This window comes from Centroberyx affinis, unplaced genomic scaffold, assembly GCF_046629955.1.
Source record: "Centroberyx affinis isolate AG114_WGS23_722 - 3 ecotype Tasmania unplaced genomic scaffold, CSIRO-AGI_Caff_v1 ptg000086l_1, whole genome shotgun sequence".
NCBI classification, from domain to species: Eukaryota; Metazoa; Chordata; class Actinopteri; order Beryciformes; family Berycidae; genus Centroberyx; species Centroberyx affinis.
In genome coordinates, this window is record NW_027278794.1 from 54747 (window position 1) to 68834 (window position 14088).

The 14088-nt window shown below is 43.6% G+C and overlaps 1 protein-coding gene and 1 pseudogene across 1 annotated transcript; both read left to right on the top strand.

The window, feature by feature from the left end:
* Nucleotides 1-5412: 5412 nt before the first annotated feature.
* On the top strand, nt 5413-9149 carry LOC139646256 (solute carrier family 22 member 7-like; annotated as a pseudogene).
* An 829-nt stretch (nt 9150-9978) lies between these two features.
* LOC139646264 (E3 ubiquitin-protein ligase TRIM39-like) lies at nt 9979-11429 on the top strand. The gene is made up of 2 exons (XM_071522240.1): nt 9979-10221; nt 10264-11429. The coding sequence occupies exons 1-2, from the start codon at nt 10041-10043 to the stop codon at nt 11418-11420; spliced, it is 1338 nt and encodes a 445-aa protein (XP_071378341.1). The 5' UTR covers nt 9979-10040; the 3' UTR covers nt 11421-11429.
* The last annotated feature ends 2659 nt before the right edge of the window (nt 11430-14088 follow it).

The following is a 14088-nucleotide window of genomic DNA, read 5'->3' on the forward strand; positions in this document are numbered from 1 at the left end:
TACAAAGAGACTCATCACTGAGACATGTTTGTGTATATATCTAATCAGTATCCAGACAAGCTATGCCTCAAAAGGTTCTCACCTGACTCCATGTTAAACTGTGATGTTACGATGACCTCCTTGGATTGAAATCATTTAATGTATATAGACCTCTCTTTTCCAAGGACAGCATACAGAACTATCTTCATGGGCTTCCAATAATCTGAGTGACCGTCGTAAAGAGCGTTGCTGCCATGGTGCTATGGATATTGTCTGCTGTCAGTCTCTGTTTTGGGTTTGGGAGCTGATTTTCCGTTATATTAAGGAGATAATCATCACCTCTAAGAAGTCAAGTTCCAGAGATTCTCACCACACACTCTCAACCTGTCCACAGCTATACTGCTATTCCATTGACAGTATCCTGCTTCGTTCACATTGCATGGTGAAGTATAACACAAACACTTTGGATCAGTGGGGGAAAACAACATGTACAAAAATCTTTCAGCAGTTTGATATGCTTCTCCCCTTCCCATTGGGGCACATAGGCCAAAAAAGATCTAAATTGAGTGGTTTTAATGAACTTCCCAACTATGTTAACATGGTAAGAGATTCCTAACTATATCCTCTACTTATTATGGTATTTGGTAAAGAGGAGGGTTGGATGTGAACACAAATAATATCGCCAGCCTCCTTCTTATGGTGTGACAATGGGCATGCTTTAATCATTCTATTTTCTGGGTGTTTCATTTTGTTTATGCTCTGAATTGTATATAATAGAATCATTTCTCATAAAGACATCTTTATTTTTATCTTGCAAAGCAAAGTGTAAATTTCAAGCCCTTAACCTTCTGTTCTGATGTGTTGGCACTACGCCTGTTTTTTACGCATGAGAAAAACAGGGTTAACCATGAGAGGAAGTTATACCTGCCTTGATTCTTCTGACAGTGCATTGGTTTGCTGGTTTTTGGGGCCCATGTTGTGTTTGTATGGGGTAGATGGGCACTAAGCTATGAAGTAAAGTCTTGGTCATGTGGAAGACTGTCTTTTCATTTTTTTTCTCTCCTGCTTTTCAGTGGAGCCTCATAATGGACTCAAAGTGTACCAAATATTATCCAGGTGGCTTTTGCCTCAGAAAAATCAACTGTAGAGCAACAAATTCAGATTAAACCATGTTGATGAAGCAAATCCTTTTCTCTTGTCTAATGAGAATCCAGTCCGAGGTCCAACAGAAGAAGAACAGAAGTCCATGCTGTGAAGATCAGCCCATCCTTCATAGTGATGCTAAGGTCTGGAGCGGCACAATCACACATCAGTACTGAGTTCAGTTCATAAGATCACAGAGTGAAGAAGAAACAGCTTAAATTTTAGGGTGTTGGGAGCGTGGCTGTCCTTTTCGCTACTGTTACAGGTCAAAACAAGGAGACACATTGGTTCCTGATTGGCAGAGACAGAGACAGAGACGGAAACAGGGACAGAAACAGAAACAGAAACAGAAACAGAAACAGAAACAGAAACAGAAACAGAAACAGGGACAGAGACAGAAACAGAAACATGGACAGAGACAGAGACAGAGACAGGGACAGGGACAGAGACAGAGACAGAGACAGGGACAGAGACAGAGACAGGGACATGGACAGAGACAGAGACAGAGACAGGGACAGGGACAGGGACAGAGACAGGGACAGAGACAGGGACAGGGACAGGGACAGAGACACGGACAGGGACAGAGACAGAGACAGAGACAGAGACAGAAACAGGGACAGAGACAGGGACAGAGACAGGGACAGAGACAGAGACACGGACAGAGACAGGGACAGGGACAGAGACAGGGACAGGGACAGGAACAGGGACAGAGACAGGGACAGAGACAGAGACAATAAACAGGGACAGAGACAGGAACAGAGACAGAAACAGGGACAGAGACAGAGACAGAGACAGGGACAGAGACAGGGACAGAGACAGAGACAATAAACAGGGACAGAGACAGGAACAGAGACAGAAACAGGGACAGAGACAGAGACAGGGACAGAGACAGGAACAGGGACAGAGACAGGGACAGAGACAGGGACAGAGACAGGGACAGGAACAGGGACAGAGACAGAAACAGGGACAGAGACAGGGACAGAGACAGAGACAGGGACAGAGACAGGGACAGGAACAGGGACAGAGACAGAGACAGGGACAGAGACAGGGACAGGGACAGGGACAGAGACAGGGACAGAGACAGAGACAGAGACAGAAACAGGGACAGAGACAGGGACAGAGACAGAGACACGGACAGAGACAGGGACAGAGACAGGGACAGGGACAGGAACAGGGACAGAGACAGGGACAATAAACAGGGACAGAGACAGGAACAGAGACAGAAACAGGGACAGAGACAGAGACAGGGACAGAGACAGGGACAGAGACAGAGACAATAAACAGGGACAGAGACAGGAACAGAGACAGAAACAGGGACAGAGACAGAGACAGGGACAGAGACAGGAACAGGGACAGAGACACGGACAGAGACAGAGACAATAAACAGGGACAGAGACAGGGACAGAGACAGGAACAGGGACAGAGACAGGAACAGAGACAGGGACAGAGATAGAGACAGGGACAGAGACAGGGAAGGGACAGACCACGGAGCTACAGCCACATGATGTGGACCAAGAAATGGCCAAGTTCTTTCCTCATCTAATTTTGCAGATTTTGGAGCATTTTTGATGCATGAGATCTGTGACATGACCCGATCATCAGCCTGGGGAACAGGAGCCAGTCCATGAGTGAAGACCTGACACACTCCGAGGTGATCTCTCTCTCACACACTACACACACACACACACTCTCTCTGTTCAGAGAACCACACAAATCCAGCTAAACTAAACCAAACTAAATGGTTAGGTAGTATTGTTGTTTGCTGTGTCCTGTCAGTTAAGGACAGGGGTTTTTCTAGTGGTTGGTGGTTTTGGATCAGAGATGCTCTAACTGTAAGCTTGCTATTATTTCTATCTATTGATCACATCACAAGCCTCCACATAATTAACCATTGAGGGCTGGAGGTTGCGGCGTCCACATGAGATTTTAATACAACACAAGCAATGATCTAGTCAGGAGAGAACAACGAGAGTAAGAGCCATAAATCTAAGTTCTGGTCCAAAAGGCAGTGCATAGAGGCAGATAAAGACATTTTTTTTATAGATTACATAGTCCATCAGGTGAGAAGGTGTTCACTAAAGAGCTGGGTCTTTAGCCTTTTCTTAAAGATTGAGAGGGACTCTGCGGATCGAATGGAGTTTGGTAACTCGTTCCACCACGAGGAACCACAGAAGAAGAGTCTGGCTAGAGGTAGGTGAGGTTTTTGACCAAGAGGAGAATCTATGATTCTCGTCTGCCTTCGGCAGTGTGATCTGTAAATTAAAGAAAAACATATGGGTTCACTCACAATGTGCATCTAAAAGTGTGAGTATTTTTGTGTTTGTTGTGTTCTTTTATCTTTCTATTTTACTTGATTTGATTCTTTTAATGCAATATATGAATTTTATCTTTTTCACTCTGTCTCGATGCTTTTAATGTTTTATGTAAAGCACTTTGAATTGCCTTGTTGCTGAAATGTGCTATATAAATAAACTTGCCTTGCCTTGCCTAGAGACTTAGGGCCTTGTTGTGGTGGCAGCACCAGGCGCCGCTCCATGGCAGAGGGTAGTGAGCGGGAGGGAGCGTAGACCTGAATGAGGGAGTTCAGGTAGGTCGGAGCCGTTTTGGTCGCCGCTTTGTAGGCGAGCATCAAGGACTTGAACTTGATGCGGGCAGCGACTGGGAGCCAGTGGAGGGAGATGAACGGCGGAGTGACATGTGCTCTTTTGGGCCGGGTGAAGACCAGACGCACCGCCGCGTTCTGGATCATCTGCAGAGGTTTGAGCGTACATGCCGGGAGCCCTGCCAGTAAGGAGCTGCAGGAGTCAAGATGTGATATCACCAGAGCCTGTACTAGGAGTTGTGCGGCATGTTCAGACAGGTAGGGTCAGATCTTCCTGATGTTGTACAGGGCAAATCCACATGACAGAGCAACAGAAGCCACAAGCTCCTTAAAGGTTAGTTGGTCATCAATCATGACACCCAAGTTTCTGGCAGACTTTGCGGGAATGAGCTGAGCTGATTGGAGCTGGATACTGATCTGTTGTTGTACAGAGGGACCAATCTCTGAACCCATCGTCTATCGGTCTGACGACGATTAGACTCTGGGGGCGACGGCCAATATTTTGCGGTTTCCAGTGTAGCCAGCGGACATCCGGGCCAAGACTTCCTCTTCCGTGCGTCGGTCATTGTTTACAGTCCGATTAGCAACTTGAGACGCGAGAATGGAGTTGGAGTTGAGAGACGACGTCTCATATGCAGATATCTTTTTATAGGGATTAGCCGAAATGTCATCTGGACCTAAAAAACTTGTGAAACAATCCGGTCGTAGACGTCGTCTCTCAACTCCAACTCCATTCTCGCGTCTCAAGTTGCTAATCGGACTGTAAACAATGACCGACGCACGGAAGAGGAAGTCTTGGCCCGGATGTCCGCTGGCTACACCGGAAACCCCCAAATATTGGCCGTCGCCCCCAGAGTCTAATCGTCGTCAGACCGATAGACGATGGGTTCCCAGATTGCAGAGGGACTGGCTGGGATGACAAGGAGCTCAGTCTTTGACAGGTTAAGCTGAAGGTGGCGTTCCTTCATCCATGCCGAGATATTGGCGAGGCATGCCGATATCCGCGCCGACACTGTGGGGTCGTCTGGGTGGGAACGATAAGAAGAGCTGGGTGTCGTCAGCATATGAATGGTATGAGAAGGTGGTGTATATTAATCTGTTCCACAGTGAAGTCTATGAAGCCTCACCGACCTTCAGGTTCTGGTTCTGGGTTTTATCTCAGAAACAACAAGAACAACACAACGGAGAGAGAAAACAGCTCCGTTTACATGCCAGAACTGCTTTTACATTTGTTGAGGGAAGGAAGCAAGGAACGAAGCAAGGAAGCAAGGAAGCAAGGAAGGTCAGGTGAGAGGAGATGAGTGCTGATGTGACTCCGTTTCACAGAATGTAAAATTGCAGACAAAGAGCTGTTTGTTTCTCACGGTTTCCTGATAAAGTGGAAGCTTGACTTTAAAATCTATTGATGCATCGTATAACTATTCACACACACACACACACACACACACACACACACACACACACACACACACACACACAGATACTCAAAGCACCTCCCCTCCTATCCCAAACTGACTGTAGATATTTGAGGGCAGGAGACAGAAGGACAGAAAGACTGAAGCTGTTGAGCAGAGGAAGTCAGAGAAGAAGAAGAGACTGATACAAGACACAGTGATAAAGTCCATCCATCCTCTGGTAGAGCGACAGATACACAGAGGAGAGAGAGAGAGGGAGAGCGTCCCATCAGGATGAGGTTCGAGGAAGTCCTGGATGATGTCGGCGGTTTCTCTAAGTTCCAGTTCCTGGTCCTCTAAGTTCCAGTTCCTGGTCCTCCTCATCCGCTTCCTCCCCCTCCACTTCCTCCTCCACAACTTCATCTCCGCCACCCCTGCTCACCGCTGCGCCCTCGGGACCCGGGACGGCGGGGAATCGCTGACCTCCGACCCCGAGGCTCTGGCCCTCAGGATCCCCCGCCTGGAGGACGGCTCCCTCAGCTCCTGCAGGGTCTTCGTCTCCCAGCCGACCTTTGACCTCGGTCGGGCCGACCGGACCAACGCATCGGCGACGGCGCCCTGTCCGCACGGCTGGGTTTACGACCAATCACAGTTCAGCTCCACGACCGCCACCGAGGTAAGGGAAGGACACAGTATGACTGTTTGGTTTCAAAATCTGCAAAAATACAAAAACTAGAAAAGGAAAAAATTTACAATAAGGGTAAGCATGAGCTAACCCTTAATTAACAGTTAACTAATGTGTCTGGTAATCATTTACTAATGGTGTTCATGTTAATTTATACATTATTTAAAAGTCATCTTTATAAACTATTAAATAATGTATAAATGAATACCTTAGTTAACATGAACACCATTAGTAAATCATTACCAGACACATTAGTTAACTGTTAATTAAGGGTTAGTTAACGCCTAACCCTTATTAAGCATTAACTAACCCTTACTTAATGTGTCCTTATTGTAAAGTGTTACCGATTCCGCTGCTCTTGGAGGCAGATGGAGACTCTTCAAAAAACCTTCAATTGATGCAGTAAAAAACGGTTTTATTGCATAAATGGAAGTTTTTTTGAAGAGCCTTTTGAAGAACAGATTAATTTTTTCATTTTCCGAAATTGGCAAAAGGTCAGAGGAGGATAGACGCCAGTGCAGGTAGGAAAATTAAACAATCTCTGGGAAATGAACGCTGAGAGTTACGTTCAGAAAACAGAAACTACTTATTTATTATGTGGAGTTAAACGCACAGTATGTAATTTCTGCCACTAGGGCTCTCTCAATCAAAACAATAACAAAAGACGTCATGAAGTAGCGTGGGATCATGGGAGTTTTTTTTTACGGGGACAGCTTCAGCGACAGACGGGAATGAATAATCGTGATCCGTCACTCTCTGACGGATCATCTGGTGTTTCCCACGTTTCCCCGGAAGTTAGGGGGTGAAGGGGATATGACGCCATGACAGGAAGTTAGGGGGTAAAGGGGATATGACGCCATGACAGGAAGTTAGGGGGGGAAAGGTGATATGACGCCATGACAGGAAGTTAGGGGGGAAAGGGGATATGACGCCATGACAGGAGACCAAATGAAACGCACCGTTACCTTGAATAAAATTACGGATTTCTCTGGGTTTGAACATTGTTGGAAACATTTGGGATAATGTAAGTGCACAACTCAAAAAAATATATAACATAGGTCTAGTCGTTTTTAGATATTTTAATGTGGAAATGTTACATATTATACCTTTAAAATTCACCAGGCAGGTGGGGAGCAGACTACGGCATCATTATCAAAGCCAGTGCAGATTCCCATTAATTTTTGTTTTTTTTACCGGAGGAAGAGAAATGTAGAATTTTAAAATTAAAGTCCAATTTTGAGAAGAAAATCACAACTAATGTGTGGAGAAATATAAAGTGTATAGGGGCTCCTTCACAGGTTTGAAATGTTTCCATTAACACAGCAACAGCTACTCATCATGTGCTCTAAAGTGCTCGTCATGTGCTTTAAGGTCATGTAACGGGATGTTTGTGTGTGTGTGTGTGTGTGTGTGTGTGGGGGGGGGGTTATATAAATGTATGCCTTTGGGGTGTGTGTGGGGTAAGATCTGGTGATGAATCCACAGCTGATGGATTGACCTGGGTGTCGTTCTCTCCACAGTGGGATTTAGTGTGTGAAAACAAAAAGCTGAACCAGGCGCTCGCCACCTTTCATGAGTCACGCTTGGTGCCGTTATATCCGGCCAGCTCTCTGACAAGTAAGTAAGTCACTATTACTGAAAGGTTTGGTTCCAAAATCAAATCTGATCATCACTCTGAATGATTGACAGCACAATATTAAATATTAAACGTTTTTTTCTTTTAAGAATGTACAGGTATTTATTGCATTTTTTCATATACAACACAGAACAAAACAGCTCAGACATGTCATGACAAATACAATGAGTAGGTAAGAATAAGAAACAAAAATAAAAATAGTGGACATTATATCCATCCCCAACCCTCACCACCCCCTACAACACAGAAAGGCATCATCAGATAAATAAATATATAAACAAATAGCAAGGTTACAGGAAAACTGGTTTGCAGTGAAGAAGGTACAGAGACAGGCTAGGCCGACTGAGGAAACCCTTGTAATATGGAAGATGACAGCGTAGGTCCAATATATTCTAAGTAAGAGTCCCAAACTTTATAGAAAGCGTCCACTGAGGAATGAAGCATACATGAGATGTATTCATTGGGAATACACTCCATTATAAGATTGTGCCACGACTTATTTTTTTGGAGCAGCATCCTTGATCCAAATTATTCTTCCTAGCAGCAAAAGTCAATAAATTGAATAACCTCTTGTGTCTGATATTTATAATATGACCAATATTAAATTTTTAAAGGATTTGAAGGCCTTGCTTGGATAAATAAGACAATTTTTCAGACTTTTACAGATTTTACAGATGAAGATTTTGATGATTTTGTTCCAAATTGGATACGTAGCAGTTTGGCAGTTTTTACAACACTTTATTTACACAAAGCACAATCTGCTGTGTGATGACAGTCCCTGGTGAGGCCGGCAGGCAGCTACATGGACAGACGGATAACGGATGGTCACAAGATGACACGCATACCAAGAACTGAGTCAGCATTGACAGTGCCCCACGTGCCAAACGTAAGATGATTGGTTGATTCAGCTTTCTACATCAGACTGTGCTCTGATTGGGCCCTTGCAGAAGAGCTATTTTTTCTAAATACACCTTTGGCAAAACAACAAATAATACTTTTTTTTTTTTACTGTGAACAAGGAACATCCAATAGTGTAAACCCATGAGAAACATTAGATTATCCATTTCAAAGGACCCCTCCCCGTTATTGGCTGTTTAAGAGTGTTCACCACCTGAAATAAGTGTCCCACAGCATGCATTAATTTGTCTGTCTTGCTGTTTTTTGTTGCAGGTTTGGACGGAGGCCCATGATCCTGGTCTCCTTCGTGTCCAGTGCTGTGTTTGGAACCATCTCCGCCTTCTCCACCTCCTGCACCTTGTTCGCCATCACCAGGACGCTCTGTGGCGCGGCCCTGACCGGCATGACCATCACCACCCTGGCACTCAGTGAGAACCACAGCTCTTTCATAAAGGATATGTTCGATGATTTTGTTCCTATATATAATGAATCCGGCCCGTGGTCCTTTGCTGCATGTCCTCCCCTCTCTCTCTCCCATACCTTCCTGTCTCTCTCTCACACTGTCTCTATCAAATAAAGCATAAAAATGCCAAAAATAAATCTTTAAAAAAAAGTAAACGGAGCAGAAGTGCAATCAAATTACGGTGGATGGCCTGTGCCTAACCTGGATAGCTCTGATAAAAAAAAACCTGTCTGTTCTTTGAAACAGTTGTGGTCAGGGCTCTGGGTAAAAATCTACAAGCAACCAACCTAACCCTAGAACTGGGGAACATAGGACCCTGGGAACATAGGAATGACTCAGCTCTCAGTTGAAGCAGCGAGCTCCGCTGCCTCTCAACCACAGAAATGATTTTCCTCATTTTTCAACCAACACTAGGGGTGCGTTCCAATACCCATACTTCCATACTATTTAGTATGCCAGAAAAAGATTTAGCATGTCCCAATTCATGCATGTCAATGCAGTATGCCAGAAAATACCCGGATACCCTACTACATCCGGTCGAATTTTGCAGTATGCAGGCCAGCATGCTTTTTTGGCTATTCTGACCCACAATCCTCTGCGCAGCGGAAGACACGTCACTTCGACTGAGCCGCATGCTGAGCCGCCAGAGAGAGAAAAAAACAAAACAAACAAACTGCAACCGTATTACTGCGACGGATATATAAGCAAGAGGGTCAAAGTTCAAGACGCAATGTGATGACAAAATAGTATGTCCCAATTGTCTGCCTACTACATGCACAGTACATACTTTCTAAGGGCAGATGTAGTACGTAGTGTAGTAAAAAGAAAAAGTATGCGATTTGGAATGCAGGGTAGGACTCACTGGAGTTTATCTTACTCGAGTTTATCTTACTCGAGTTTATCCTACTCAAGTTTATCCTGTCACATTAAGTTGGACAAAGCTCCGCCCCTTAATGGGCGGCACCGAGACAAACCAGGAAGTGGTTGTTTACTCACTCAAAAGATACACACACACCGAGAGACAGACGATAAGATTCACCTCCAGACCAAACCCACGACTTCCACTTTAGGGACGACAGCTACAGGAGGGAATACTGGGAATACTGGAAAACTGCCACTTCAACCTGCTGCTGACTGCACAAACTTAACGGGAGTTTTAGGAGTGGTGCCAAAACTGACTGACTATCTTCTGGTTTGAGCCAGACCGCCTGGTGAGATTTCAGCTTCAGTCAGAGATAAAAATGTCTTCCAGATCAGAGGAGGATCTCTCCTGTCCTATCTGCTGTGACATCTTCAAAGACCCTGTCATCCTGTCATGCAGCCACAGCTTCTGTAAAGCCTGTCTGCAGAGCTGGTGGACAGAGAAACACATACTTGAGTGTCCACTTTGTAAGGAAATATCTTTACAGAGTGAACCACCTCGTAACTTGGTGTTAAAAAACCTGTGTGAGAAAGCTTCAGCAGGATCTGAGCTCCTCTGCAGTCTGCACTCTGAGAAACTCAAGCTCTTCTGTCTGGACCATCAGCAGCCAGTGTGTCTTGTCTGTCGAGATTCAAAAACACACACCAACCACAGATTCAGACCCATCGATGAAGCTGCCCTGGATCTCAAGGAGGAACTTCAGGAATCACTGAAGCCCTTAAAGAAGAAACTGGAGCTTTTTAATGAAGTTAAAGGAAACTGTGATCAAACAGCAGAACACATTAAGGTCCAGGCCAGACGCACAGAGAGACAGATAAAGGAGCAGTTTAAGAAGCTTCACCAGTTTCTACAAGAGGAAGAGGAGGCCAGGATCGCTGCACTGAGGGAGGAAGAGGAGCAGAAGAGTCAGATGACGAAGAAGGAGATTGAGGGTCTGAGCAGAGAGATAGCAGCTCTTTCAGACACAGTCAGAGCCATAGAGAAGGAGCTGAGAGCTGAAGACGTCTCGTTCCTGCAGAACTACAAGGCTACAGTGGAAAGAGTCCAGCGCCCCCTGCTGGAGGATCCACAGCTGGTCTCAGGAGCTCTAATAGACGAGGCCAAACACCTGGGCAACCTGAGCTTCACAGTCTGGGACAAGATGAAGGAGATGGTCTCCTACACTCCTGTGATTCTGGACCCAAACACTGCCCATCCAGGACTAATCCTGTCTGAAGATCTGACCAGTGTGAGATGTGGAGAGAGACAGAAGCTTCCTGAAAACCCAGAGAGGATTAATTGGTACAACTGCTCTGTTCTGGGATCAGAGGGCTTTAACTCAGGAACTCACAGCTGGGATGTTGAGGTTGGAGACAATACAGACTGGAATCTGGGTGTGAGAGCAGAGTCTGTCCAGAGGAAAGAAGACATAGAGTCTGGATTATGGAGAATATGGTTTGATAATGGTAAATACACAGCACGCTCCCCATCGGATCCACTCACTGATCTCCCAGTGAGGAAGAAGCTCCAGAGGATCAGACTGCATCTGGACTGGAACAGAGGAAAGCTGTCATTCTCTGATCCTGACACTAACACACACATACACACCTTCACACACACTTTCACTGACAGGCTGTTTCCATTCTTTGACACTTGGGATGAACTCCCTCTGAAGATTTTACCAGTGAAGGTCTCTGTATCAGTGGAACAGCACAGTTAGAGATGAAGATGATGGTGATGATGATCTGGGATTAATAAAGTCCTTATTTATCTATCTATCTATCTATCTATCTATCTATCTATCTATCTATCTATCTATCTCTCTATTTATGTAAAAAGAATTTATTATAGCGGCTCCATTATAAAAACAGCTACTAACACAGTGAATTTTAAACTTTATCAAATAACAAAAAACTACAATACCTATTAAAGCTGCAGAAATTTCTGTTATATCAGAATGAATGTGAATCTCTGTGTGTTTTATGTTGCATAATCAGGTTGATCTGCATTCATTTACAGTTTGTTCTAATCATTTTGTTTGCTTATGATTTTTGTCTCCATTATTTATGTAAGCTTTGGCAACATACAGTCAGCAGCCTATTACTTGTCATGCTAATGAAGCTGATTGAAATGGAAACTGAATAAAGATATGTGATCTGACCATCCGTCTTATAGAACCTACTGGACATATATTCATACATTTTATTACGCCGTTTTTCCATGATAACGAGCTAATTTAACTTTGTTTTCTCCAGATATGGATTTATTTATGTCATTATCTCCAGATAACACATGTTGTTTTCCAGAGATAACGACAAAATCATCTGGAGATCTCTGGAAAACAAAGTAACGGCCACAGATTAATTATCTCCTTATCTGGAGAAAACCAAAGTTTGTTTTCCAGAGATTATGAATGAATTTACTATTGTTTTTTGAATAGTTTTAATGCTGTCTCCTCATGACAGCTAATGTGTGAATTAAGTGTTCTGTGTGTGTGTGTGTGGCCAGCGGCGAAACTACCATATATGCAGGTAATGCAGCTGCATAGGGGCCCACAGGCACGGGCCCCTCTTAATCTCGCCAGTATCGTATCCTAAGATCTCTAACACTGAGTCTACAGTTCACACATAGCCACTACACTTCAATGGTAAGTGGTAAGTATTTATAGTAGGGGAGAGCGGGGCACAACCTAACACATTTTGGTTTTGGCTAAATAATTTAAAAAAATATTTGAGTTAGATTAATCATATTTTTATACAAGCAACATATACATCTCTGCTACAAATGAACACCTGAAGTTTGTTTCTAGGACCTACCGTTCTTGTACAATTTCACCAAAAGTGGCGGAAGTGAAATGTTATAACTTACCCCATGGGCAGGGTTAATTGTAACAGACAGAGGGTTAGTTGTAACACTTGCTAGAAAAGTATGTTTGAACGCAATTAATTCAATACAATTCTACCTACTATAGGTGGATACTGATTGTGGATTTATCTATGATAGATAGATATCCACACATCTATCCATCCCTCATCTAACCATCCATCTATCATGGATGGAAAGATCGATACATAGATGAATAGATACTGTATGTGTTAATATTTTCTATCTATCCATCTCTTTCCATCCATGATAGATGGATGGATAGATAGGTATGTGTGGATATCTATCTGTCTGTCTATCAAAATGGAGGATGATATAATCACATACAAATTCTACATGCAGGGTACGGTGACCAGACGTCCCGGTTTGTCCGGGATTGTCCCGGTTTCAAGATGGTGTCCTGAGTCCCGACAAATATCTGTAAAACACTAAAATGTCCTGGTTTTCAACATTCACTACCAAATTGTCCCGGTTTTCACCACAATTAAAATAATAATAATAATAATAGTATTATACTTGTTTTCAGTGCTTACATAGACATTTATTATGTTCTGTCCCGCTCATTATTACCTAACCCAGTCAAACACAAACACTCAAAACCACTCATAACCAAATATAGTGGACATGCACACGTACATGCACTGATTACCTCACCATGGTATGTAGAGAAAAAAAGACACTCTACTCTAAGAACAAAGAACAAAAGAACAGAGTGAATGAATGAATGAATCCTGAATGAATGAATGAATGAATGAATCCTGAATGAATGAATGAATCCTGCAGGTCTGAGGAAGCCTGAACACAGTGCTGTCAGCGGTGGGATTCACTGAGGGAACATGGCAGAATTTTTTGGGGTGGAAATGCTTCAGTTTAATGCATTTTTTGACAGAATTTTCATTTGATTTTGAGGTCAATCAAACCCCCCTAGAGGTCTAAAACAGTGATTCTCAACCTTTTTCATATTAAGGACCCCTAATGTAGCACACATTAGGCCCAGGGACCCCCATTTGGCCCAAATCTATGAATATTTATATTGTTAGATACGGTTTTGTCCAAAATTCCATATCTGTCTGTGTTGTAGGTAGAGAGATAACAGAAACTACGACCAGAATTGTCTACATTTATTCTTCATTCTCTAGTTGTGTTAACTTCTTGTAAAAGAAGGTGAAGTTTAACAGTTCCCTGGACCCCCTGGAATCCCCTCAAGTACCCCTGGTGGTCCCCGGACCCCACGTTGAGAACCGCCCTTCTTCCCCCAAAGTACAGCTGTTTAAAGACACACTGCATGTATCACTGTACTCCTAAGTTGAATTATAAACTGATGAAATTAAAGGTCTTATAACATACTGTACCTGTGTGTCGTATTTGAATGGAATTCTTTAATATAATTATTATAATGTGATGGAAGGTTTCCACACTGCAAAACATATTAAGGCAGTTCAACTTAAAAACAGAAGTTTCCTTGCTGCCTTGACTGAAGTAGTGCTGAAGAGTTAGGTCAAAGA